Source organism: Oncorhynchus mykiss, chromosome 5 (assembly GCF_057628025.1).
Source record: "Oncorhynchus mykiss isolate SJ-2025 chromosome 5, ASM5762802v1, whole genome shotgun sequence".
NCBI classification, from domain to species: Eukaryota; Metazoa; Chordata; class Actinopteri; order Salmoniformes; family Salmonidae; genus Oncorhynchus; species Oncorhynchus mykiss.
The window spans coordinates 67,554,039-67,580,655 of NC_143026.1; the positions used below are offsets into that span (position 1 = coordinate 67,554,039).

The window sequence follows — 26,617 nt, forward strand, 5'->3', positions numbered from 1 at the left end:
GTACTTATCTATACAGAATTGTTTAAAGAAGGTCATACCAAGGATCAGTTTGCTGTTTGAAATTGTACTAAACTATACAGAATTGTATAAAGAAGGTCATACCAAGGATAATTTTGCTGTTTGAAATTGTACTAAACTATACAGAATTGTATAAAGAAGGTCATACCAAGGATCATTTTGCGCTTTGAAATTGTACTAAACTATACAGAATTGTATAAAGAAGGTCATACCAAGGATAATGTTGCTGTTTGAAATTGTACTAAACTATACAGAATTGTATAAAGAAGGTCATACCAAGGATCATTTTGCTGTTTGAAATTGTACTAAACTATACAGAATTGTATAAAGAAGGTCATACCAAGGATCATTTTGCTGTTTGTAATTGTACTAAACCATACAGAATTGTTTAAAGAAGGTCATACCAAGGATCATTTTGCTGTTTGAAATTGTACTAAACTATACAGAATTGTATAAAGAAGGTCATACCAAGGATCATTTTGCAGTTTGAAATTGTACTAAACTATAGAGCATTGTATAAAGAAGATCATACCAAGGATCATTTTGATGTTTGAAATTGTACTAAACTATACAGAATTGTTTAAAGAAGGTCATACCAAGGATCATTTTGATGTTTGAAATTGTACTAAACTATACAGAATTGTTAAAAGAAGGTCATACCAATGATCATTTTGCTGTTTGAAATTGTGCTAAACTATACAGAATTGTTTAAAGAAGGTCACACCAAGGATCATTTTGCTGTTTGAAATTGTACTAAACTATACAGAATTGTATAAAGAAGGTCACACAAAGGATAATTTTGCTGTTTGACATTGTACTAAACTATACAGAATTGTTTAAAGAAGGTCATACCAAGGATCATTTTGCTGTTTGAAATTGTACTAAACTATACAGAATTGTATAAAGAAGGTCATACCAAGGATCATTTTGCTGTTTGTAATTGTACTAAACCATACAGAATTGTTTAAAGAAGGTCATACCAAGGATAATTTTGCTGTTTGAAATTGTACTAAACTATACAGAATTGTATAAAGAAGGTCATACCAAGGATCATTTTGCTGTTTGAAATTGTACTAAACTATACAGCATTGTATAAAGAAGGTCATACCAAGGATCATTTTGATGTTTGAAATTGTACTAAACTATACAGAATTGTTTAAAGAAGGTCATACCAAGGATCATTTTGATGTTTGAAATTGTACTAAACTATACAGAATTGTTTAAAGAAGGTCATACCAAGGATCATTTTGCTGTTTGAAATTGTGCTAAACTATACAGAATTGTTTAAAGAAGGTCATACCAAGGATCATTTTGCTGTTTGAAATTGTACTAAACTATACAGAATTGTATAAAGAAGGTCATACCAAGGATCATTTTGCTGTTTGAAATTGTACTAAACTATGCAGAATTGTATAAAGAAGGTCATACCAAGGATCATTTTGCTGTTTGAAATTGTACTAAACTATACATAATTGTATAAAGAAGGTCATACCAATGATCATTTTGCTGTTTGAAATTGTACTAAACTATACAGAATTGTATAAAGAAGGTCATACCAAGGATCATTTTGCTGTTTGAAATTGTAGTAAACTATACATAATTGTTTAAAGAAGGTCATACCAAGGATCATTTTGCTGTTTGAAATTGTACTAAACTATACAGAATTGTTTAAAGAAGGTCATACCAAGGATCATTTTGCTGTTTGAAATTGTACTAAACTATACAGCATTGTATAAAGAAGGTCATACCAAGGATCATTTTGCTGTTTGCAATTGTACTAAACTATACAGAATTGTATAAAGAAGGTCATACCAAGGATCATTTTGCTGTTTGAAATTGTACTAAACTATACAGAATTGTTTAAAGAAGGTCATACCATGGATCATTTTGCTGTTTGAAATTGTACTAAACTATACAGAATTGTTTAAAGAAGGTCATACCAAGGATCATTTTGCTGTTTGAAATTGTACTAAACTATGCAGAATTGTTTAAAGAAGGTCATACCAAGGATCATTTTGCTGTTTGAAATTGTACTAAACTATTCAGAATTGTATAAAGAAGGTCATACCAAGGATCATTTTTCTGTTTGAAATAGTACTAAACTATACAGAATTGTATAAAGAAGGTCATACCAAGGATCATTTTGCTGTTTGAAATTATACTAAACTATACAGAATTGTTTAAAGAAGGTCATACCAAGGATCATTTTGCTGTTTGAAATTGTACTAAACTATACAGAATTGTATAAAGAAGGTCATACCAAGGATCATTTTGCTGTTTGAAATTGTACTAAACTATACAGAATTGTTTAAAGAAGGTCATACCAAGGATCATTTTGCTGTTTGAAATTGTACTAAACTATACAGAATTGTTTAAAGAAGGTCATACCAAGGATCATTTTGCTGTTTGAAATTGTACTAAATTATACAGAATTGTATAAAGAAAGTCATACCAAGGATCATTTTGCTGTTTGAAATTGTACTAAACTATACAGAATTGTTTAAAGAAGGTCATACCAAGGATCATTTTGCTGTTTGAAATTGTACTAAACTATACAGAATTGTATAAAGAAGGTCATACCAAGGATCATTTTTCTGTTTGAAATAGTACTAAACTATACATAATTGTATAAAGAAGGTCATACCAAGGATCATTTTGCTGTTTGAAATTATACTAAACTATACAGAATTGTTTAAAGAAGGTCATACCAAGGATCATTTTGCTGTTTGAAATTGTACTAAACTATACAGAATTGTATAAAGAAGGTCATACCAAGGATCATTTTGCTGTTTGAAATTGTACTAAACTATACAGAATTGTTTAAAGAAGGTCATACCAAGGATCATTTTGCTGTTTGAAATTGTACTAAACTATACAGAATTGTATAAAGAAGGTCATACCAAGGATCATTTTGCTGTTTGAAATTGTAGTAAACTATACATAATTGTTTAAAGAAGGTCATACCAAGGATAATTTTGCTGTTTGAAATTGTACTAAACTATACAGAATTGTTTAAAGAAGGTCATACCAAGGATCATTTTGCTGTTTGAAATTGTACTAAACTATACAGCATTGTATAAAGAAGGTCATACCAAGGATCATTTTGCTGTTTGCAATTGTACTAAACTATACAGAATTGTATAAAGAAGGTCATACCAAGGATCATTTTGCTGTTTGAAATTGTACTAAACTATACAGAATTGTTTAAAGAAGGTCATACCATGGATCATTTTGCTGTTTGAAATTGTACTAAACTATACAGAATTGTTTAAAGAAGGTCATACCAAGGATCATTTTGCTGTTTGAAATTGTACTAAACTATGCAGAATTGTTTAAAGAAGGTCATACCAAGGATCATTTTGCTGTTTGAAATTGTACTAAACTATACAGAATTGTATAAAGAAGGTCATACCAAGGATCATTTTTCTGTTTGAAATAGTACTAAACTATACAGAATTGTATAAAGAAGGTCATACCAAGGATCATTTTGCTGTTTGAAATTATACTAAACTATACAGAATTGTTTAAAGAAGGTCATACCAAGGATCATTTTGCTGTTTGAAATTGTACTAAACTATACAGAATTGTATAAAGAAGGTCATACCAAGGATCATTTTGCTGTTTGAAATTGTACTAAACTATACAGAATTGTTTAAAGAAGGTCATACCAAGGATCATTTTGCTGTTTGAAATTGTACTAAACTATACAGAATTGTTTAAAGAAGGTCATACCAAGGATCATTTTGCTGTTTGAAATTGTACTAAATTATACAGAATTGTATAAAGAAAGTCATACCAAGGATCATTTTGCTGTTTGAAATTGTACTAAACTATACAGAATTGTTTAAAGAAGGTCATACCAAGGATCATTTTGCTGTTTGAAATTGTACTAAACTATACAGAATTGTATAAAGAAGGTCATACCAAGGATCATTTTTCTGTTTGAAATAGTACTAAACTATACATAATTGTATAAAGAAGGTCATACCAAGGATCATTTTGCTGTTTGAAATTATACTAAACTATACAGAATTGTTTAAAGAAGGTCATACCAAGGATCATTTTGCTGTTTGAAATTGTACTAAACTATACAGAATTGTATAAAGAAGGTCATACCAAGGATCATTTTGCTGTTTGAAATTGTACTAAACTATACAGAATTGTTTAAAGAAGGTCATACCAAGGATCATTTTGCTGTTTGAAATTGTACTAAACTATACAGAATTGTTTAAAGAAGGTCATACCAAGGATCATTTTGCTGTTTGAAATTGTACTAAATTATACAGAATTGTATAAAGAAAGTCATACCAAGGATCATTTTGCTGTTTGAAATTGTACTAAACTATACAGAATTGTTTAAAGAAGGTCATACCAAGGATCATTTCGCTGTTTGAAATTGTACTAAACTATACAGAAATGTTTAAAGAAGGTCATACCAAGGATCATTTTGCTGTTTGAAATTGTACTAAACTATACAGAATTGTATAAAGAAGGTCATACCAAGGATCATTTTGCTGTTTGCCATCGTACTAAACTATACAGAATTGTATAAAGAAGGTCATACCGAGGATCATTTTGCTGTATGAAATTGTACTAAACTATACAGAATTGTTTAAAGAAGGTCATACCGAGGATCATTTTGCTGTTTGAAATTGTACTAAACGATACAGAATTTTTTAAAGAAGGTCATACCGAGGATCATTTTGCTGTTTGAAATTGTACTAAACTATACAGAATTGTTTAAAGAAGGTCATACAAGGATCATTTTGCTGTTTGATTTAGAATTTTAAGACCCCTTGAAGTATCAAATGTTTTATTTAATTAAACATTTTATTTGGCCTTATTGCTATTAGCCCATTCAAACGCATTGAATAACATATCCACTACATTGAACAAGAGTTGTTTTTTCTGAAGTGTCGTTCCTATATCTGGGAGATATAAGAAAGATCAGGAAACATTTGTACTTTTTTACATGTATTTAACCAATTATTTTGGGTACTTAATGGTCTCCATATATACTTCTATTCATTCAACTGGTACCTGGGGACCTTCAGATGAGTCTTGTGAGGCCTGTGGGCGTCCTACAGAAAACTGTTGGGATGCTACAGACAGAAGTTGGCAGATCGGCTGTACCGACTTCAGACGAGTCCCATGACGCTTGTGGGGGAGAACACCATCGTATTCGTGAGAGTCTCATCTTTCCATAGAGGGGTCATAATAGTGTTTTAGGCCAAACCGTTTGGTTGCTACAGACTATTTTATGAGAAGAGTCACCTTTCACCTCAGATGTGGACATGCGACATGGGCGGATGCGGTCGATTGAGCTTAATCCAATGCAAAAAACTGATATCTCTAGTTTAAACTGACAGATTTTTATGGGGATTTTTTTATTAAGCTAATTGGATTAGTACGGGGGCGCGGACACTGACCTTAGGGCGTTTAATAAACATAACTAAGCTGTCATCTACATGTGTGAATAGATACATGGCCATTGTAGGGGTCTGCTGGCTGTCGAGCTGATTAACTGAAGTGTATTAGACAGTTATTGGCTGAAATGTTCATTGAGGGTACATGTCAACTCAAGGTTTACAAGGTAGAGGGCCACCCTCCTCTGGTTGTGATCCATAGTGGGACTGTGCCTGTCTGGGTACCCCCCTACCCCCAGTGGGGTGACACAGGGGCCACAGGCAGTTTGAAGTGAGGGTAGGGTTTCAGTGTCACACTGGGATAACTCTCCCTATTGCCCTCATCCTCATACCATGGCCTTCTCCCCCCAGCCCCCAGCCCAGCTCAGTATCCATGCCCCAGTGCACTCCACGGGTCTCTGTTACCTCGTTACACAGCAGTAAATGTCACCTGAGTTACAAACCCCCCAGCATCCCCAGACAGCCCTTTATTCCCCGCCTTTTAGAAGAGCCACCGCTCACATTTCATGTTCGCTCAGTTTATTATGGCCCAAGAACCTTTTCCTCTCCACTTTCTCTCTGTTGGATCACGCCCCTTCAAGTATGAAATGTTCTTGTGTATTCTTGGCCTGTTTCATCTAGATCTTAATCCATTTCTGTTTTAATGTTGTTTGAGACTTTCTTCATTGCTTTCTGGTCAAAAAGACCTGACACCACAGCCAAATCAAATCAAATCAAATGTTATTGGTCACATACATACATGGTTAGCAGACGTTATTGCGAGTGTAGCGAAATGCTTATGCGTCTAGATCTGACAGTGTAGCAGTATCTAACAGGTAATATCTAACAATTCCACAACTAAACCTAATACACACAATCTAGTAAAGGAATGGGATAAGAATATAAGTATAAAATATATGGATGAGCAGTGACAGAGCGGCTAAGATGCAATAGATAGTAAAGAATAGATAGTGAAGGATACAGTGTACATTATATACATATGAGATGAGTAATGTGAGCTACGTAAACATTCTTAAAGTGGCATTATTAAAGTGACTAGTGTTCCATTTATTAAAGTGGCCAATGATATCTTATCTGTAGGTAGGCAGCCACCTGTCTATGCTAGTGTTTAACAATCTGATGGCCTTGAGATACAGTGCCTTGCGAAAGTATTCGGCCCCCTTGAACTTTGCAACCTTTTGCCACATTTCAAGCTTCAAACATAAAGATACAAAACTGTATTTTTTTGTGAAGAATCAACAACAAGTGGGACACAACCATGAAGTGGAACGACATTTATTGGATATTTCAAACTTTTTTAACATATCAAAAACTGAAAAATTGGGCGTGCAAAATTATTCAGCCCCTTTACTTTCAGTGCAGCAAACTCTCTGCAGAAGTTCAGTGAGGATCTCTGAATGATCCAATGTTGACCTAAATGACTAATGATGAAAAATACAATCCACCTGTGTGTAATCAAGTCTCCGTATAAATGCACCTGCACTGTGATAGTCTCAGAGGTCCGTTAAAAGCGCAGAGAGCATCATGAAGAACAAGGAACACACCAGGCAGGTCCGAGATACTGTTGTGAAGAAGTTTAAAGCCGGATTTGGATACAAAAATATTTCCCAAGCTTTAAACATCCCAAGGAGCACTGTGCAAGCGATAATATTGAAATGGAAGGAGTATCAGACCACTGCAAATCTACCAAGACCTGGCCGTCCCTCTAAACTTTCAGCTCATACAAGGAGAAGACTGATCAGAGATGCAGCCAAGAGGCCCATGATCACTCTGGATGAACTGCAGAGATCTACAGCTGAGGTGGGAGACTCTGTCCATAGGACAACAATCAGTTGTATATTGCACAAATCTGGTCTTTATGGAAGAGTGGCAAGAAGAAAGCCATTTCTTAAAGATATCCATAAAAAGTGTAGTTTAAAGTTTGCCACAAGCCACCTGGGAGACACACCAAACATGTGGAAGAAGGTGCTCTGGTCAGATGAAACCAAAATTGAACTTTTTGGCAACAATGCAAAACGTTATGTTTGGCGTAAAAGCAACACAGCTGAACACACCATCCCCACTGTCAAACATGGTGGTGGCAGCATCATGGTTTGGGCCTGCTTTTCTTCAGCAGGGACAGGGAAGATGGTTAAAATTGATGGGAAGATGGATGGAGCCAAATACAGGACCATTCTGGAAGAAAACCGGATGGAGTCTGCAAAAGACCTGAGACTGGGACGGAGATTTGTCTTCCAACAAGACAATGATCCAAAACATAAAGCAAAATCTACAATGGAATGGTTCAAAAATAAACATATCCAGGTGTTAGAATGGCCAAGTCAAAGTCCAGACCTGAATCCAATCGAGAATCTGTGGAAAGAACTGAAAACTGCTGTTCACAAATGCTGTCCATCCAACCTCACTGAGCTCGAGCTGTTTTGCAAGGAGGAATGGGAAAAAATGTCAGTCTCTCGATGTGCAAAACTGATAGAGACATACCCCAAGCGACTTACAGCTGTAATCGCAGCAAAAGGTGGCGCTACAAAGTATTAACTTAAGGGGGCTGAATAATTTTGCACGCCCAATTTTTCAGTTTTTGATTTGTTAAAAAAGTTAAATGTCGTTCCACTTCATGATTGTGTCCCACTTGTTGTTGATTCTTCACAAAAAAATACAGTTTTATATCTTTATGTTTGAAGCCTGAAATGTGGCAAAAGGTCGCAAAGTTCAAGGGGGCCGAAGACTTTCGCAAGGCACTGTATCAGCTGCTTTTCAATCTCTCTGTCCCAGCTTTGATGCACCTGTCCTGACCTCACCTTCTGGATGGAAGCGGGGTGAACAGGCAGTGGCTCGGGTGGTTATTGTCCTTGATGATCTTTATGCCCTTCCTGTGACATTGGGTGTTGTATGTGTCCTAGTTTGCCCCTGGTGATGTGTTGGGCAGAGTGCACCACCCTCTGGAGAGCCCTGCAGTTGTGGGCTGTACAGTTGCCGTACCAGGCGGTGATACAGTCTGATAGGATGCTCTCAATTGTGCACCTGTAAAAGTTAGTGAGGGTTTTCAGTGACAAGCCAAATGTTTTCAGCTTCCTGAGCCTTCTTCACCACACTTTGTGTGCGTGGACCATTTCAGTTTGTTGGTGATATGTACACCGAAGAACTTAAAACTTTCCACCTTCTCCACTGCTGTCCTGTCGATGTGGATAGGGGGATGCTCCCTTTGCTTTTTCTTGAAGTCCACAATCATCTATTTTGTTTTGCTGACATTGAGTGAGGGGTTATTTTCCTGACACCACACTCTGAGTGCCCTCACCTCCTCCCTGTAGGCTGTCTTGTCATTGTTGGTAATCAAGCCTATCACTGTTGTGTTGTCTGCAAACTTGATGATTGAGTTGGATGCGTGCATGGCCACGCAGTCGTGGGTGAACAGGGAGGGGCTGAGAACGCACCCTTGTGGGGCCACAGTGTTGAGGAGAGTGGAGATGTTGTTTCCTACCTTCACCACCTGGGGGCGGCCCGTCAGGAAGTCTAGGACCCAGTTGCATAGGGCTGGTTCGAGACCCAGGGCCTCAAGCTTAATGATGAGTTTGGAGGGTACTACGGTGTTAAATGCTGAGCTGTAGTCAATGAACAGCATTCTTACATAGGTATTCCTCCTGTCCAGATGGGATAGGGCAGTGTGCAGTGTGATGGTGATTGCATCGTCTGTGGACCTATTGGGGTGGTAAGCAAATTGAAGTGGGTCTAGGGTGACAGGTAAGGTGGAGGTGATATGATCCTTGACTAGTCTCTCAAAGCACTTCATGATGACGGAGGTGAGTGCTACGGGGCGATAGTCATTTAGTTCAGTTACCTTAGCTTTCTTGAGAACAGGAACAATGGTGGCCATCTTGAAGCATGTGGGGACAGCAGCCCGGGATAGGGATTGATTGACTATGTCGGTAAACACACCAGCCAGCTGGTCTGTGAATGCTCTGAGGACGCGGCTAAGGATGCCGTCTGGACCGCCAGCCCTGCGAGGGTTAACACATTTCAATGTTTTACTCACGTCGGCCACGGAGAAGGAGAGCCCACAGTCTTTGGTAGCAGGCCGTGTCGGTGCCACTGAATTGTCCTCAAAGCACGCAAAGAAGTTGTTAATTTTGTCTGGAAGAAGGACGTTGATGTTCGCGACAGGGCTGTTTTTCTTTTTGTAATCCGTGATTGTCTGTAGACCCTGCCACATACGTCTCGTGTTTGAGCTGTTGAATTGTGACTCCACTTTGTCTCTATACTGACACTTTGCTTGTTTGCTTGCCTTACGGAGGGAATAACTACATTGTTTGTATTCGGCCATATTTCCAGTCACCTTGCCATGATTAAATGCGGTGGTACGTGCTTTCAGTTTTGCGTGAATGCTGCCATCAATCAACGGATTCTGGATAGGGAAGGTTTTAATAGTCACAGTGGGTACAACATCTCCTATATACTTCCTTATAAACTCGCTCACCGAGTCAGCGTATACGTCAATGTTATTATCTGAGGCTACCCGGAGCATATCCCAGTTCACATGACCGAAGCAATCTTGAAGTGTGGAATACGATTGGTCAGGCCAGTGCTTCCTGTTTTGGTTTCTACCTATAGGAGGGGAGAAACAAGATGGAGTCGTGGTCAGATTTGCCAAAAGGAGGGTGGGGGAGGGCCTTGTATGCATTGTGGAAGTCAGAGTAGCAATGGTCGAGCATGTTACTCGCTCGTGTACAGCAATCGATGTGCTGATAGAATTTAGGTAGCCTTGTTCTCAAATTAGCTTTGTTCAAATCCCCAGCTATAATAAATGCAGCCTCAGGATATATGGTTTCCAGTTTGCATAAAGTCCAGTGAAGTTCCTTGACGACCATCTTGGTATCTGCTTGCGGGGGGATATACACGGCTGTGACGATAACCGAGGAGAGTTCTCTTGGGAGATAATACGGTCTGCATTTGATTGTGAGGAATTCTAGGTCAGGTGAACAATAGGACTTGAGTTCCTGTATGTTGTTACAATTACACCATGAGTCATTAGTCATGAAACATACACCCCCGCCCTTCTTACTGGAGAGATGTTTATTCCTGTTGGTCGCGATGCACTGAAAATTCCGTTGGCTGTATGGACTCAGACTAGCCATGTCCCCAGCTAGCCATGTTTCTGTGAAACAGACAGAGTATGTTACAATCCCAGATACAGAGGTGGGATAAAGTCATTGTTTTGCAAGTCACAAGTAAGTCTCAAGTCTTAGTACTCAAGTCCCAAGTCAAGTCCCAAGTCAAGACAGGCAAGTCCGAGTCAAGTCTCAAGTCAAGACCGTCAAGTCTAGTCTCAAATCTCAAGTCCTAAACTTTGAGTTTCGAGTCAAGTCATAATGTGATCTTCACCAAATGTAATACCATTTCATATTTTTAACAAGAGTAATAGTTAGTATGTTACATTTACGCAAATCATGAATGCTTTTAAAAATATCTATACGTTTATTACTTTCCAAATAAACATAATTTTTCCATGGAAATACTTAGGTAGCCATGAGAGACCCCTCCCCCCCAATAGTGATCGACTATTGATGATCGCTATGGGGCGCAATCGGGCGATGTAGGATTGTACACAATCACCCAACCTTAACACACACACACACACACTCTCTGTGTGTGGTTACAGTAGGCTAACGTATGTCAATGGTTTTAGGAACAGCAGTAACATCAGGCAGGATTTAGGTTACCAACTGCCTAGCCAGTTGTAGCTCAATCTTGGGTGCAATGATCACGTTCCCGCACTGACTGACTGTGTGGAGGCTCATTGATTTAACGTTACGTTAGCCTACATGCTACACTAGTATAGTTATAAATTATATAGCTGTCGGCTATATTAGCCACGACTTACCGTTCTTTGTGCAGCTTCAAATGTCGAACAAAGTTGGAAATTGTTGCGCCTCCGTCTGTAATTTTCTTCCCACATGTTTTGCAAGTTGCAATCCGTTTTTTGTTGATACAGCGTCTTCTTTATATACAAAAATAATAATTTGGGGTATCATCTTTCCAAGGGCTCTATCTGAATTCACCCGCCGACATTCCTCTCCACTGCCATGCACAACTTTTTCTCAGCTGGCACAATTTGATTGGCTGCTGTCCAATTCAAACTGTAATCTGTTAAATGAAGAGTTGATGCGCTGCACACTTTTTTTAATAGCACATTTTTTTATATTTGGGCTTGGGGAGGGTATCAAGTCAGGTCAAGTCAAAAGGCTCAAGTCCAAGTCAAGTCACGAGTCATTGGTGTTAAAGTCAAAGTCGAGTTGCAAGTCATCATATTTGTGGCTCGAATCTGACTCGAGTCCAAGTCATGTGACTCGAGTTCACACCTCTGCCCGAATATCTCTTTGGAAAGCAAAGACTGACTTTGTCGACTTTGTTAACTAGTGAATGGACGAATAATAGCGAATAATATACTTGGAAGCGGTGGGTGGTGCGCGCGCATTCGAAGGCATTGTTTTGGGTCAGCCTCTGGAATCAGTGCCCTGGGAGGTGCAGACGAAGGATCTGCTTTGGGAAAGTCGCATTCCTAGATGTAGTGCTGGTTGTACTGGTAAATTGACGTCTCTCTGATATCCAATAGTTCTTCCCGGTTAATTGTAATAACAGTTAAGGTTTTCTGGGCTAACAATGTAAGAAATAATACATTAAAAAACGAAATACTGCACAGTTTCCTAAGGACTAGAAGCTACCATCTCTATCGGCGCCATCTTGAATTACAGCCAGGATTAGTGCCAGCGTGTGTGTCAGAGGTTTTTCACTGAAATCTAAATTTAAGCTGACCAATAAGTTTACAGCCATGAAAAGCTTTTATACAGGAAATGGTGTGTTAAGCAAAGCTTAGCACTCATGTGAGAGAGAGCTCCAGTAGCAAACAGAGCAGAGGGCTTGGCCAGGCACAGTAGTATGTTGTGACAGCAGCCCACATTAATCCAGGGTTGTAGACCATCAGACTTGTAATCTAATGTGCTGATGACAACATGATTTATCCCCTCCTCAATGTCCACTCACACACTGCCTGCACACAGCCAGTAGTCCTATACTTCAGCAGAGAAGTCCCTACTTTGTAGGGCCTCAATATTACATCATATTGCACCCTTGCTGTGGAGCTTAAGTTAAGTACTATGCGGGTGCTCACTGTTGTTAAAGCTTCTCCTGGAACCTTCGCTATTGGTTTCATCACCTTCATCAATCTCTCATGGACTGCAGTAGAAGGGTCAGTGTGGAGAATTCTTCTAAACCTGCCGTATGCCAGGATAAGTGTTCAGTCCAGGGCTAGATATGTAACTTGTTACCAGAGAGAATATGCCAATTTAATCTGTCAGAGTCATAGAGAAGTCTCTTGATAAACTACAGTCGGAAAAGCAGCCTCAGCTCTGCCAGCATGGATCACCCGTCTGCCAACCCGTGGCCCTGAGGATATCTTTATGAAACCCATGGGGTTTTTCTTCCTCCAGGAAAAACTCAACTGGATTCGGTTGATTGCTGTTATTCTTTCTCCATCTTTAAATGTTTTGTGATCATAATAAATTAATTCAAACATGATAAAGTGATCCAAAGTTCACAAATGTATCATTTAATGTCATGTTTCAGACATTGGAAATTGTATTTTTATGATGTACTCTATTCGGTTGTTTGTTATGTTACTAGATGTCGATGAGGTATTCAGATGGTAACTATTTTTCTTGGTAAGCTTATTCTAAACCATTTATCTCACTCTGTTCCCACACTTCTGTTCATTGTCACAAATACATGGTTATACACTGAGTGTACCAAACATTAGGAACACCTTCCTAATTTTGAGTTGCACCCCCTTTTGCCCTTAAGAACATTCCAATTCGTTGGGGCATGGATTCAACAAGGTGTCGAAAGCGTTCCACAGGGATGCTGGCCCATGTTGACTCCAATGCTTCCCACAAAAGTGTTGAGTTGGCGGAATGTCCTTTGGGTGGTGGACCATTCTTGATACACATGGGAAACTGTTGAGAATGAAAATCTCAGCAGCGTTGCAGCTCTTGACACACAGACACCTGGCACCTTCTATCATACCACATTCAAAGGCACTTAAGTTAATCCACCCTTTGAATGGCACATATACACAACCCATGTCTCAATTAACTAAAGGCTTGAAAATCCTTCTCTAATAAAAGTCTAAGCCATGGGGGGGGGGGGGGGGGGGGGGGTAGTTCTAAATTGACATATGGAATTGTTTTAAGATGGTCAAACCATGGATCATTCAGCTATTTGATTTTGAAATTTAGGACCCCTTTAAGAACCAAGATGATTTGATAAAATATTTAATTTGGCCCTACTACTATAGCCCAGAGAAACGCATTGAATAACATGTTCAGAAATGGAAAAAAATACAGTCAAACAATAAATAATAAGAAACATGGTTTTGAAGCGTTTGTCCTATATAAGAAAGCTCAGGAAATATATATATATATATATATATATATATATACTGTACCAGTCAAAAGTTTAGATACACCTATTCATTCCAGACAAACACCGCTCTAGCTCAGCCACCTTTCACAGCAGATGCGGAAGTGCCACATTTGCGTATGTGGTGGAATGAGACGCATCCAATGTAAAATATATCTCTAGTTTAAACTGAAGGATATTGATGGGGATTTTTGAATTATGTTATGTTATATGTGAGTCAATTGACTCTAGGGGCCTGTCTCCTCCCCTTCATCTACACTGATTGAAGTGGCAATAATAAGGGATCATCACTTTCACCTGGATTCATCTGGTCCTTCTATTTCATGTAAAGTGTTCCTAATGTGTTGTGCACAGTGTGTATCCACATGCAAAACACAAAGAGATTCAATTCATCGTTTATTTTTAGATTTCTATGCAGATATTGCCTAGATTATTTGTGTGGGATTTTCAACATACTTTGTAAGTAGGACTTTTTTCAGGTTAATTGATTACCTTGATTACCTCACACAAACAGTTTGGTGTGGCAGGCTGAGCAGTAGGGTTTCCCTGCCTGCTCCTTGAATTCTCCCTGACTGAGTTTCCTCAGACAGAAAGCACACACAAAGTGCTCAGGGTGGAACTTGCGCTCCATAGCCGAGATGCAGCACCCAGAGATGGGCTCTCCACAGCCCCCACACAGTGTATCCTGGCGGGAGTGGAAGTGCAGAGAGCACAGGGGACGACCATCCAGCTCCAGGAAACAACCATCGGGGAAGGACTTCAGACAGTCCTGGTTAGAAAGGGATAGAGAGAATTAGAAAGAGAGAGAGAAAACGTCTTCTATCTAGTTGGTATAGATTAGGCCTACTCTTTTTTTGGAGATTGAGGACGATTATGGTAAATGGGTAATGTCAGGACAATGATGTATTGTGGCTGTTGGCTGTTCAAAGCGTATTGTTTGAGTAATGGCAGTAGTTTCTAAGCCGAAGCCATGTGATCTGTGGTGAGAGACTCACTGAGCAGACGAAGCAGTTGGGATGCCAGGTGCCGTTGGCTGCAGTCAGGAAGTTCTCTTTCACAGGCTCTCCGCAGCCAGAGCACTTTGGAGCAAAGAGATGGTAAAAGTCTCTGTGGCAGTACGGCTTCCCGTCCTTCTCCAGAAAACCTATGGCACATCAAAGGACACATACGCAAAGAGAGAAGAGTGTTCTCTGTCACACTGTGGTCTATAACTTATGTTACCCTATAGGGAACAGTAGTAGTTGTGGTGCCATCTGTCAGGCAGATAGATGTGTGCTCCCTCACCTTCAGGCCCAAAGCACTCCCCACAGTGGGAACAGAAGAAGTGCTCAGGGTGCCAGGTGCAGTCCATCGCTGTCAGGATGTTCTGAGAGTGAGGTCAAAGAGCCCAGCATGCGGTGAGGTAAACCCAACAACAACTTAACGGATCTAGAGAGATGGTGAGTTGGCTTTGTGCAGTGTTAGATAATGGTGATACTGTCCAATCCAAAGAGAAGGTGTTGTACCTTCAGAATGGGGCCCTTGCAGTAACTACAGCGGGGTGAAAAGAGATGCTGGTAGTCTTTCTCACAGTAGGCCTTCCCCTCCCTCTCAAAGAAGCCAATGGTGCCCAGCTCAGCCGTACACACCACACAAACAAAGTGTTCTGGGTGCCACACCTGGCCCAGGGCTGTGATCATCTGCAGAATGATAGAAAGAAAAAGTGATAATATATTCCCACTTGGCATGGACATCAACGTCTATTCCACGTTGGTTCAACATAATTTCAATGAAACGAAGTGGAAACAACGTTGATTCAACCAGTTTGTGCCCAGTGGGTTGTTTCACATACTGGCAATGGTACTGTCGATTGATCATCTTCACCTATACTGCTATTTAGAAAGAAGGATTTTGTAAATTATTTGGCAGCTCAAGCTGTTTACCTTTCCCACAATGACCTTTCCACAAGAAGCACAGTGACCCTTGGCCGTGGTGTGTACACCCATCTTCTCCATATCAGAGCTCAGGCCTCCCAGAAGGTCATCTATGGTGTCTGTTTTTCCGTGTGTTGAGGCCTTGCGCTCCAGATCAGAAGTCTTTGGGCTGTTTGTGCTCTCATCTTTCACTTGTGTGTCATCCATTTCTTTCTTTTCTCCAATCTGTTTCTTCTTGACTGACTTCTGGACAAGCGGTGGTGGGGTTGAGGGAGAAGGGTCTGGCAGCTAAAGATGAGAAAAGTCAATGTGTCCACAAAACAGACTTGCATCCATTCATATACATGAATGAAAAATGAAAATGAAATTAATGTTGGTGGCACTAGTAGTACTAAAGCTTCTGATATTTGTTTAGCTTGCTTACACTGCCCTCTGCTGTCAGATTAGGTAAACTTCACTGAAAGACAGTCGTCCTCTGTTCATGCTCTGAGCAACAGTGTATTTATTCACTGATATATGTTTCCTCACCCCCATCTCCAGGTCAAGCAGCAATTCATCCATTATGGAATCCAGCTCTCTGGAAGCAGAGCGAGGGCTCAGCAGACCAGCCTCCATTGGAGCTGGTAACTCACTGACAAACACACAGAGAAAACCACAAATGAGCACTGGTATACAGTGGACACTGGACAATTACTTAAATCTGTGGTAACTATGAATCTGAGTCTTAGCTCTATCTGTATGGTCTCACCCAGTGTCATTACATATGGCTATCTATGGGCTGACATACCAGTGGCTGACCTGTATACATTGGTGCTATCTGGCTCCTTTCCTTTCCTTGGATGGAGACCAACAGAACACACCTTTGGGACCTGCAGGAAATGCCACTTAACACATATGGCTAAAAAATACATCCAGTTGAAGTAACTGGACCAAAGACTAAACAACAACTGCTAGATGTGATTTTATCATTACCTGTCCATATGTGTTGGCTGTATCTCTTTCTTTCTTCTGAGACGACTCTGGACCAGTTGAGTTAAAAGCCAACTCCTCTAGGAAAAGGTCTGTAACAAACACACACACATATATATGATGTGGTAGGTACTATAATTCAGAAAATGCATTTCTAACAGAATTCCTCTGAGATAAGCTGCAGTTCCTCATTACGGTCACCTCTTGCAGACTGCAAGGTGCACCCATTGATCTGCTGTGGTTGCTATATACAGTGCTGCTTCCTGAGGAAGTGGTGGAAGAGATGCTATAGTTACAGACAATATCTTCACACTAAAAGGGACACTTTTGAAACTGCTGCAATCCTCTATGACTAACAGCGTTGCTCTTAACTCACACATAATCTGTATGAAAGGGAACGTTACATATAACTATTAAGTAATTGTGTTTATTTTAAGACATTTTATCATAAGTTCTTCATAAGTAAATCATGACTGCAATGGTGGAGCACAAACCCATGAAAAAAAAATTGAAGTGAAAACAAACTCTTCTATTAAAAACACACACTTATATTAATAATAATCGCTATCCACTGTCTTTCTCACAATTTGGTTGGTAGTGACTTCCGTCAACAACGTCAGGAATCCATCTGTCTCTCAACAGAGATAACCTTCTGTGGTTCACTGTGAATTTACATTGACAATCATATCAACAAAAACACAATTTAAATAGGTATGATAGAACACATGACATGTTCAGCGTGACCAATGTAATGCAAGGCAAGCATTAATTCACCACACACCATAAAACATGTTCATGTACACCTCCTGAGCAACTTCCTTTTTTAAACTTATTTATGCTCATACCTATCAATGTGTATTCCCTTATAGTTTAATCTATTGCATTTTGTTTTATATTTAATCATCACAACAGAAGCAGAGGAAAAAATACTCACCCAGGTCATCCATGCTTGGAAAATATACTTGTGCACTCTGTGAATGAGCCTACGTGTTCCAGGGTGTGTGTGAGTGTGTGTCTGTGTTTGTGTGTTGGTTTACTGACAGTTAATTGGCACACATCCTAAAAGGATGATGTCATAATCAGATGAACTTGTGGATATGATTTTTATATCTCTGCGTGCAGTTTGAAGGAAGTTGCTAACTAGCATTAAAGCAATGACAGGAAGTCTATAAGTATCTATGGAGCACTCTAATCACACATTTTATTTCACCGGGTGAAAAGAAACATCTCACTTGATCCTTAAAGGGATACTTCTGTATTTTGGCAATGGTATACACGAGTTCATTTGATTCTGGGGAAATAGATAAAGGGCCAAATTGCCAAAATCTTGAATTATCCCTTTAATCAGGTCAAACTGTCATTTCCTTTTGTCTGTTTTTTTTGTTTACTTGAATTTCTCTGAGTGCACTGCTACCTTCCTGAAGACACTGGATACCTTCTAAGATATTTCTACTCATGTTTCTCATGTTTCTACTCATTTCTACTCATGTTCATAATAAAACATGTTAAAGGTCAATTCATGACCTGGTGAGAAGTTATACAAAGCTCAGGTTGTATGTACATACACGTTTTATCAACCACTATCTTCTAAATGCTGATGATATATGGGTTAAATGGTCAACTATCAATATGAAAGGTGAGAGAGCAGTCCTCCTTATCTGAAAATTGAATAGGGAAAGAGTCAAAGTTTATTTAACTTGCTTAATAATGGTGTAACATAGGTGAATAGATTGTTCCACTTCATAATAGTTCAATATAATAACATAATGGGAAGGTTTTCAGTAGACATATTTATGACAACGTATATTTTTGCATATTGATTACATAATGCCATAAATTGTTGACATCATGACATCTCAATATAATGACATTATTACAGTGTAATTGTGTGATGACAAAATGAGTTCATTTTGTGAGCATCATTACATTATTATGACATCATAATGCATTTCATATCCATTTATATCAGGGATGGGCAACTTTGATTTGGGTGGGGGCCACAAAAAATCTGAACTCTTCATCGGTTGCTCGAGGTCTGCGTACCCACATCCCAGCAGGTAATTCAATTCAAATCAAAGCAAACTTTATTTGTCACATGCGCTATATACAACAAGTGGAGACCTTACCGTGAAATGCTTACTTACAAGCCCTTATTAACCAACAGTGCAGTTCATGAAGAGTTAAGAAAATATTTAACAAATAAACAAAAGTAAAAAATTATAAAAAGTAACACAATAACATAACATTAACGAGTTTATATACAGGGGGTACCGGTACCGAGTCAGTGTGCGGGGGTACCGGTACCGAGTCAGTGTGCGGGGGTACAGGTTAGAGGTCATTTGTACATGTAGGTAGGGGTGAAGTGACAATGCATAGATAATAAAAACAGCGAGTAGCAGCAGTGTTCAAAACAAATGGAGGATTGGGAGGGTCAATGTAATAGTCCAGTGGCCATTTGATTAATTGTTCAGTAGTCTACTGGCTTGGGGGTAGAAGCTGTTAAGGAGCCTTTTGGTCCTAGACTTGGCGCTCCGGTATGCTTGCCGTGTGGTAGCAGAGAAAACAGTCTATGACTTGGGCGACTGGAGTCTCTGACAATTTTACCTATTATAATGGTCCTAGATTGCAGGAAGCTCGGCCCCAGTGATGTACTGGGCCGTACGGACTACCCTCTGTAGCGCCTTACAGGCGAGCAGTTGCCATACCAGGCGGTGATGCAACTGGTCAGGATGCTCTCGATGGTGCAGCTGTAGAACCTTTTGAGGATCTGGGGACTCATGACAAATCTTTTTTGTATCCTGAGGGGGAAAAGGTTTTGTCATGCCCTCTTCACAACTGTCTTGGTGTGTTTGGACCATGATAGATCATGGGTGATGTGGACACCAAGGAACTTGAAACTCTCGACCAGCTCCACTACAGAAGTCGATGTTAATGGGGGCCTGTTTGGCCCGCCTTTTCCTGTAGTCCACGATCAGCTCCTTTGTCTTGCTCCCATTGAGGGAGAGGTCGTTGTCCTGGCACCACACTGACAGTTCTCTGACCTCCTTCCTATCGGCTGTCTCATTGTTAGCGGTGATCAGGCCTACCACTATTGTGTCGTCAGCAACGTTAATGATGGTGTTGGAGTCGTGTTTGGCCACCAGTCATGGGTGAACAGGGAGTACAGGAGGGGACTAAGTACACACCCCTGAGGGGCCCCAGTGCTGAGGATCAGCGTAGCAGACATGTTGTTGCCTACTCTTACCACCTGGGGGCGGCCCGTCAGGAAGTCCAGGATCAAGTTGCAGAGGAAGGTGTTTAGTCCCAGGGTCCTTAGCTTAGTGATAAGCTTTGTGAGCACTATGGTGTTGAATGCTGAACTGTAGTCAATGAACAGCATTCTCACATAGGTGTTCCTTTTGTCCAGGTGGGAAAGGGCAGTGTGGAGTGCAATTAAGAATGCGCCATCTGTGGATCTGTTGGGGCGGTATGTGAATTGGAGTGGGTCTAGGGTATCCAGGAGGATGCTGTTGATGTGAGCCATGACCAGCCTTTCAAAGCACTTCATGGCTACCGACGTGAGTACTATGGGGCGGTAATCATTTAGGCAGGTTACCTTCACTTCCTTGGGCACAGGGACTATGGTGGTCTGCTTGAAGCATGTAGGTATTACAGACTCGGTCAGGGAGATGTTGAAAATGTCAGTGAAGACACTTGCTAGTTGGTCAGCGCATGCTTTGAGTACACGTCCTGGTAATCCATCTGGCCCCGCGGCTTTGTGAATGTTGACCTGTTTAAAGGTCTTGCTCACATCAGCTACCGACAGCGTTATCACACAGTCATCCAAAACAACTGGTGCTCTCGTGCATACTTCAGTGTTGCTTGCCTCGAAGCAAGCATGTTAACAAGTTTCGATAACTGGCCACAAGACTGGCCGTAATCTACTATTTAACTCACAACATTAAGTTGAGACCCTGAGTTCTCCCCCCAAAAAATGAAATGTTTTATTTTTCACATACACCGAACAGATGCAGTGAAATGTGTTGTTTTACATGGTCAGCCATAGTAGTACACTGCACGTAGAGAAAATTAGGTGTATTAATCTAGCAATGTGTGTTTCACAGAAGATTAAAATAAACTGTAGCCTACGACAATGTTACATTATGAGATTACAATGTTTCAATACACAAGAAACAAATGTATCATTTCTGAAATGATGGAACAGTTATAACACAGATTATCCATTATATTGACCAGATACCCATAGGGCAGCTCACAATTGGCCCAGCGTTGTCTGGGTTTAGTTTTGGCCAGAGAAGGCCATCATTGTAAATAACAATTTGTTCCTAACTGACTTGCCTAGTTAAACAAAGGTTAAATAAAATAAATACTAATGGCTGCTCTAACAATGAAAATAAATGGCCAGTCGAGTGGATCAGTTTTGTCAGGTCTGTGACCATCGTTGGTCACCACCTTTCAAAGTGTGTTGCATTATGAAGATTAAAATGGTCCGACTTGTGCCTACATGTCTACTGCTTGAACTTTACAAAAACCATGTCATCAAAAGTAATGAAGTTTTGACTGCAGTCGACTGCAAGTTTCTGCAGTTGCTCATCATCAATGTCATGCTGCAGCCATCGCCTGCATTGTGGGAGACTCTATTGTCAACCAATAATTGAGGGTGTTTTTGTTTGACCCACACGACCAAAGTCGTGACCAAAGACATGACTGAAATAGAAACCAACTTTGCCGCAATTCACGCAAATCGTGTATACAGTGGAAATGTAAACATGTATGAATGTGATATTTGAGGCTCTCTCACCAATTGATTGTACAATGTATACACATACATGTTCAATTTATGTGTGTGTGTGTGATATTGGATATGGAAACTACATCAGTGTTCGACTTTTGGCTGTCGCAGATACACCTCCCCCAACTTCCCTCCTCGACTTTCGTCTACAGTCGGTTGCTTTCACCTTACCACTCAAACGAGCCCATTTGCTTGAAAATTGTGAGGCAGTCTGGGGTAAGCAAGATCAGGTGGGACCATTCTAGCCAATGAGAGGGCAGATACGCGAGTGACCAACGGGCACAACGTTTTCCACCAGATACCACAAAGTCCAAATTTGCGATCATAAAATGTGCTTTTTGGTCTTCATTTAAGGTTAGGCGTAGGGTTAGCAGTGTGGTTAGGGTTAGGTTTCAAATCACATGTTAAGAAGAGAAATTGTAGAAATAGGCTAGGTTTATGACTTTGGTAACTATTGACGACCAGGCACAACTCCGATATAAATGTTTTTTTCTCAAAGTTTCCGGGATATCACGTATCCTACTTATATCAAAAACTGGTAATAACCTAGTCATTACGAAACTTCTATTCGATCATCAATTAAATCACACGTAGAAAATAATAATTTCAATGTTTTGTTAACTACATTCGACATTCTCTCATTGACCTCCATACAAAACCCCCTCGCTTAGTGAGCGAAAAAAACTTAAAAAATCGCCACCTGCTACCGATTTTGACCCACTTATCCTTCTCGCTTCGACTCTTCCTTTCTTATTATAATGTCACACATTTGCCGTGGTGGTTCATGGGAAGAAAATTTGCCACCTCCCACTTCCTCTGTTCCTGTTTATATTTCTCCCTATTCAATTGTAGTTATTGATAGAGCTTTGAGTAGAGTGATGAATGAAAGGCAGTGTGATTTCTTATAGTTTACCAGTATTATTAGTATTTTAGCAGCAACATCACTCCACAATCGTACAGACAGTAGTCGATTGGAATCTACTACCAGGGGTTGCGTCTTAGATCTTAAAAGGGCAACTGAATCATGGCGGGTGGGACCCCTTAGAATTGACAAGACTGAGTCAACTAAACATAACGAGGTGAGGTGGACCTCTCTTTTAGAATAAGCAAATGTAAAATAAAACAACACATACATTTACACAGTGATCTTCAAAAATACATTTTCACATGAATGTAGTCGTGAGCGTTTCACACATTTCAGTTTACCCTCTCATTCTGAACAGCTCTTTTGTTTTATTAGGTGTCAAAGGATGGGGGAAATAATTTCAGCTGTCATATTTTGACACTCAAAGGCATTTTATGGTATTTCAATGATTATAATGGCCAGTGTGAAGTTAAACATTGAGATATTTTGTAAAACTACCCTCTTTCTTGTTGTTTATGCCATGGGTGATGGAGCAGATGAATGACCCTTTGACAATGGTGTCGGAGTCTACTCCAGACACCATCAGACAGCAGAGGCGCAGGGAGCTGGACGCTCGGCGGAGTAAGTCTCGTGTGCGTCTGGGGTCATGCCTGCAGAGCTGGGGTCAGCTGAAGAACCACCTGGGATTCTCTCTGCACTCTGAGCTCGCCAACTACCTACTGCAGAGGTAAGGCCTCAGACCAGACTGGACTGGTGGTGGCACTGGTAACAAACAGCACACAATCTTCACAGCTCATCTTTATTACACATCTATAACATTGGAGTAATATGATGTTGGCTATTATTCATTTTGTTAAATTTCTTTTCACTCTCTTCTCTTCAGCTATTTTTCTAAAGTGTGTGCCAAATGTTCAGGTAAAGACCAGTTCCCATAACATACAGTTTACAGTTTCATTAATGTGAATATGTATGAACAAAGCCTGTGTTTTTTGAATGATGATGTAAAAGTGTGTTTGGTCTTGGTCCACTAGACAATATGAAAGGAGATACGACTGCCTTGGTGACATCAAGAGAATCTCTGCATCACCTCGCCCTATTGGTCCACACCCACGGGCAACAGTGCCCCTTCCCACCAACCCTCCAATCTGACACTGCCAGAGAGAAGCAAGCAGCTGACACAGAGGGAAGCCAGTCAAAGGGAGAGGCAGTGAAGCAGAGAACAGGCCCAAAGCACTTACCACCTCAGACAGGTGTGAAGGACTGTAGTTCTCCAGAGGATGGCCTCTCCCCATGTGCTCTGGGGAAGGAAATGAGAGAACCCCCGGATGTGTTAGAGGCAGAACTGTGTCTGCACTATGTCTGTGAGGGAGGGCATCTGCTTTCATGGCAACCTAGTCAGAGTGACTGTGATGAAAAGAGGGGGGCAGGAGAGAGGGAAGGAGAGATTGTGGAGGGGGATATTACCCCTGCAGGTCCAACTATGTCCAAAGGGAGGATAGGAGCAAAGGAGCCCAAGAAGGAGAGTGTCACAGGGAGGGGTCGTCTTACTGTGAGGAGGACTAGGGCTTGTGGTGGAGCAAGGTCTGTGGTGACCCAAGAGGAGGCACAGCAGCCAGGAGAGGAGACGATGGACCTGACAACCCTAAACTCTGGAGAGAGCAACTCAAGAGGTTCATTAAGAAATATTAATTCAAATTTCCTGATTAGTTCTGAAATGCCAGTGTTGACTCAACATCACTATGTTGTTTGGTCACATCCAGGAAGTGAGAATGCACAGGAAGGGTCAGTGGCAGGAAGTGACACAATGCCAGCAGAGTCCTTGCAGTCATTGGAGGATTGGTAAAGTTGAATAGTTTGCTTCATGCACAACTCCTTGGATGTATTTGTTGTTGAAATCATAATCAACTCAACCTTATGGTGATCTAAGTTTTCATAGGCGGCTACCTATGGAATGTAATGATCATGACGATGATAAGGAGCACAACCCAGACAACATCACTGGAGAGAAGGATGTCCCTTCACCCGGCAGGTTTTAATTGCACAGTTTAATAATCTAAGAAGGAAATACATGTGAATGAACATGTTGGAAAAATGTATGAGCACTTTGTTGAACTTCATAGTGATATAACTGTAGTACACGAGAACCTGAAGGGGGACACAGAGTACAGCAGTTCAGTCAGAGGTTGCGTTTACACAGGCTGCCCAATTCTGATATTTTTTTCACAAATGTATATTTTTTACCAATCAGATCAGTTCTGATCAGATTTGAAAATATCTTTGTGGTTGGTCAAAAGGGTAATTAGAGGAAAATAGATCAGAATAGGGCTTCCTGTGGAAACACAGCCAGAGAGAGATACATTAAGTTGGGGACAAGGAGAAGGTGGCTTTTGATGGTATTTTTCCACACTTCCTTAATTTGCCAGATTGGGTTATATGATTAAAACCATTAAATGTATTTTCAAGTAAAATATTATTGAGATGAAAATCATGAAAGCAAACATGGTTCAAAGAATTCTTATAACCACATACTCTGCAATAAATGTAATACATTTTCTTTCATTTGGTTTGGATTTTATAGACCGGAGCCAGCCGACAATGTTTCTCAGATTGTCAGCAAAAAGAAAAGGTTTGTGCATTGTCAATTAAAAGTTATGTAGAATACTGTTTATTACTAATTTATGTATTTCTCACTTGTATATTTCCATCTGTTTATTGTCATCCCAATTTAATGTTCCCAGAAAAACAACACCGAAAGCAATCTTGCCATGTGAGTTTGATGGCTGTGGGAAGATCTTCTCCTCTCGGCAGTACCTCAATGTGAGTTCAGCAGTATAGCTGAAGATGACCACTTACTGATTAAGGTAAAATACACAAAACTCCAATCTATCTCATCTCACACTTAATTCAGCATCATATGAAGTACCAGCACTTCCACCAGAGGACGTTCACCTGCTCTCACACTCCCTGTGGAAAGTCCTTCAACTTCAAGAAGCACCTGAAAGAGCATGAGAAGCTGCACAGCAGTGAGGCTCAACATTTCACTTCTAGGATTCTTTATTATCATCCTTTGCTTCTGCTCATTATGCTGAAATAATGATTGTCTGAGTAGCTATTTGTAGGGTCCTGTGTTTCTTCAGTCGCAGAGTCAGGAAGAACTCAGGTCCCTAACATTTTCATATACAGTACAGAGCAACCACAGATGCTCTGAACCTGGTACTGTATGTAATTACTCTCTCTGGCTTTTGTGTATTGAGACCAGAGGGACTTCATCTGTGAGTTCTGTGCCCGGGCTTTCCGCACCAACAGCCATCTTCTCATCCACCGCCGCATCCACACCGGAGAGAAACCGATACAGTGAGTATTCTCTGTCATAGTGTTTGTCACACAGTGTAGAGTAGTAACACTATTATTAGGACTTCTACTATGGTTCCTGTATATGCTATATGACACTATTTCTGTACATCTGTAGTGATCCTTTTGAGTGTTCATCCCTCTCCCTCTCTACCAGGTGTGAGGTATGTGGCTTCACCTGCCGCCAGAAGGCCTCACTCAACTGGCACATGAAGAAGCACGACGCTGAGAGCAGTTACCAGTTCCCCTGTGAGGTCTGCGGCCGGCGCTTTGAGAAGAGTTACAACCTGACCGCTCACCACCGCAAAAGCCACCCTGACTAGACCTTGAGCCTCACTATCACCAACCCTGACCCCCCACCCACACCGCCCCTTCCCTGTCCCTGCAGAACAATGACCACACCACCACAGCCATCGGCACAGCAACAGATGACTGCTTTATCATTGGCGTGACATGAAACCATGATGCTGTGTTTTGCCCTGTGTTTACACCTGTAGAAAGTGTGTAAATAATGCCCCCTTTGGTCTTTTGTTACCCAAATGTCCAGTAGGTCAGTGGCTCCTATGCAGTCCATGGACAATCTTCATACTGAATACAAGCAGTCTCCCCTTCGTCCCTATGTGTGTTTTTGTTACATGACTCAATATTCTTTGGGTTAAGAACGGTAATGATTGAGAAGACCACCTTTGGATGTTGCTTTTGTATAAATCTATTACTATGTCGTTTTATTTATGAGGAAAGTACAGTATGTCAAAGGGAAGGAAGGGGGAAAATAAAAAGTTTGTGTTTTACATTTTGTTTTATCATCTTGAAT

General features: G+C 40.4%; 2 protein-coding genes across 16 annotated transcripts; one reads left to right on the forward strand and one right to left on the reverse strand.

Moving 5' to 3' along the window:
* Window positions 1-14,296: 14,296 nt before the first annotated feature.
* lpxn (leupaxin) lies at window positions 14,297-17,859 on the reverse strand. 13 transcript variants are annotated; one of them, XM_021603943.3, is made up of 10 exons: window positions 17,730-17,857; window positions 17,380-17,457; window positions 16,799-16,887; window positions 16,625-16,695; window positions 16,355-16,457; window positions 15,836-16,114; window positions 15,419-15,592; window positions 15,198-15,279; window positions 14,909-15,057; window positions 14,297-14,682 (listed from the first exon to the last, which is right to left on the reverse strand). In XM_021603943.3, exons 1-10 carry the CDS (start codon window positions 17,740-17,742, stop codon window positions 14,416-14,418), a joined length of 1,305 nt encoding a protein of 434 aa, XP_021459618.1. In that variant the 5' UTR covers window positions 17,743-17,857; the 3' UTR covers window positions 14,297-14,415. The 13 variants fall into 13 exon arrangements, with proteins under 13 accessions (XP_021459618.1, XP_090091753.1, XP_090091757.1 ...); XM_090235627.1 differs by having other exon boundaries at window positions 16,614-16,695; window positions 17,730-17,814; XM_090235631.1 differs by having other exon boundaries at window positions 16,251-16,457; window positions 17,730-17,804.
* A 4,527-nt stretch (window positions 17,860-22,386) lies between these two features.
* znf692 (zinc finger protein 692) lies at window positions 22,387-26,594 on the forward strand. 3 transcript variants are annotated; one of them, XM_021603949.3, is made up of 11 exons: window positions 22,387-22,666; window positions 22,989-23,179; window positions 23,336-23,367; window positions 23,484-24,122; window positions 24,213-24,291; window positions 24,380-24,481; window positions 25,031-25,078; window positions 25,191-25,269; window positions 25,361-25,475; window positions 25,707-25,806; window positions 25,961-26,594. In XM_021603949.3, the coding sequence occupies exons 2-11, from the start codon at window positions 22,989-22,991 to the stop codon at window positions 26,124-26,126; spliced, it is 1,551 nt and encodes a 516-aa protein (XP_021459624.2). In that variant the 5' UTR covers window positions 22,387-22,666; the 3' UTR covers window positions 26,127-26,594. The 3 variants fall into 3 exon arrangements, with proteins under 3 accessions (XP_021459624.2, XP_036834005.2, XP_021459623.3); XM_036978110.2 differs by lacking the exon at window positions 22,387-22,666 and having other exon boundaries at window positions 22,873-23,179; window positions 24,389-24,481; XM_021603948.3 differs by lacking the exon at window positions 22,387-22,666 and having other exon boundaries at window positions 22,874-23,179.
* The last annotated feature ends 23 nt before the right edge of the window (window positions 26,595-26,617 follow it).

Excerpts from the sequence above, each read along its gene's own strand:
- lpxn (XM_021603943.3), bottom strand. Across the intron at positions 16,458-16,624 it reads GATAGCACCAATGTATACAG|TGAGTTACCAGCTCCAATGG; the intron begins GTCAGCCACTGG and ends TGTGTTTGTCAG. Across the intron at positions 15,058-15,197 it reads GGAGTGCTTTGGGCCTGAAG|GTTTTCTGGAGAAGGACGGG; the intron begins GTGAGGGAGCAC and ends GATGTGCCATAG.
- znf692 (XM_021603948.3), top strand. The coding sequence starts at position 22,968 with ATGCCATGGGTGATGGAGCAGATGAATGACCCTTTGACAATGGTGTCG. Across the intron at positions 23,180-23,335 it reads GCCAACTACCTACTGCAGAG|CTATTTTTCTAAAGTGTGTG; the intron begins GTAAGGCCTCAG and ends TCTTCTCTTCAG. Across the intron at positions 25,270-25,360 it reads CCTCTCGGCAGTACCTCAAT|CATCATATGAAGTACCAGCA; the intron begins GTGAGTTCAGCA and ends CACTTAATTCAG.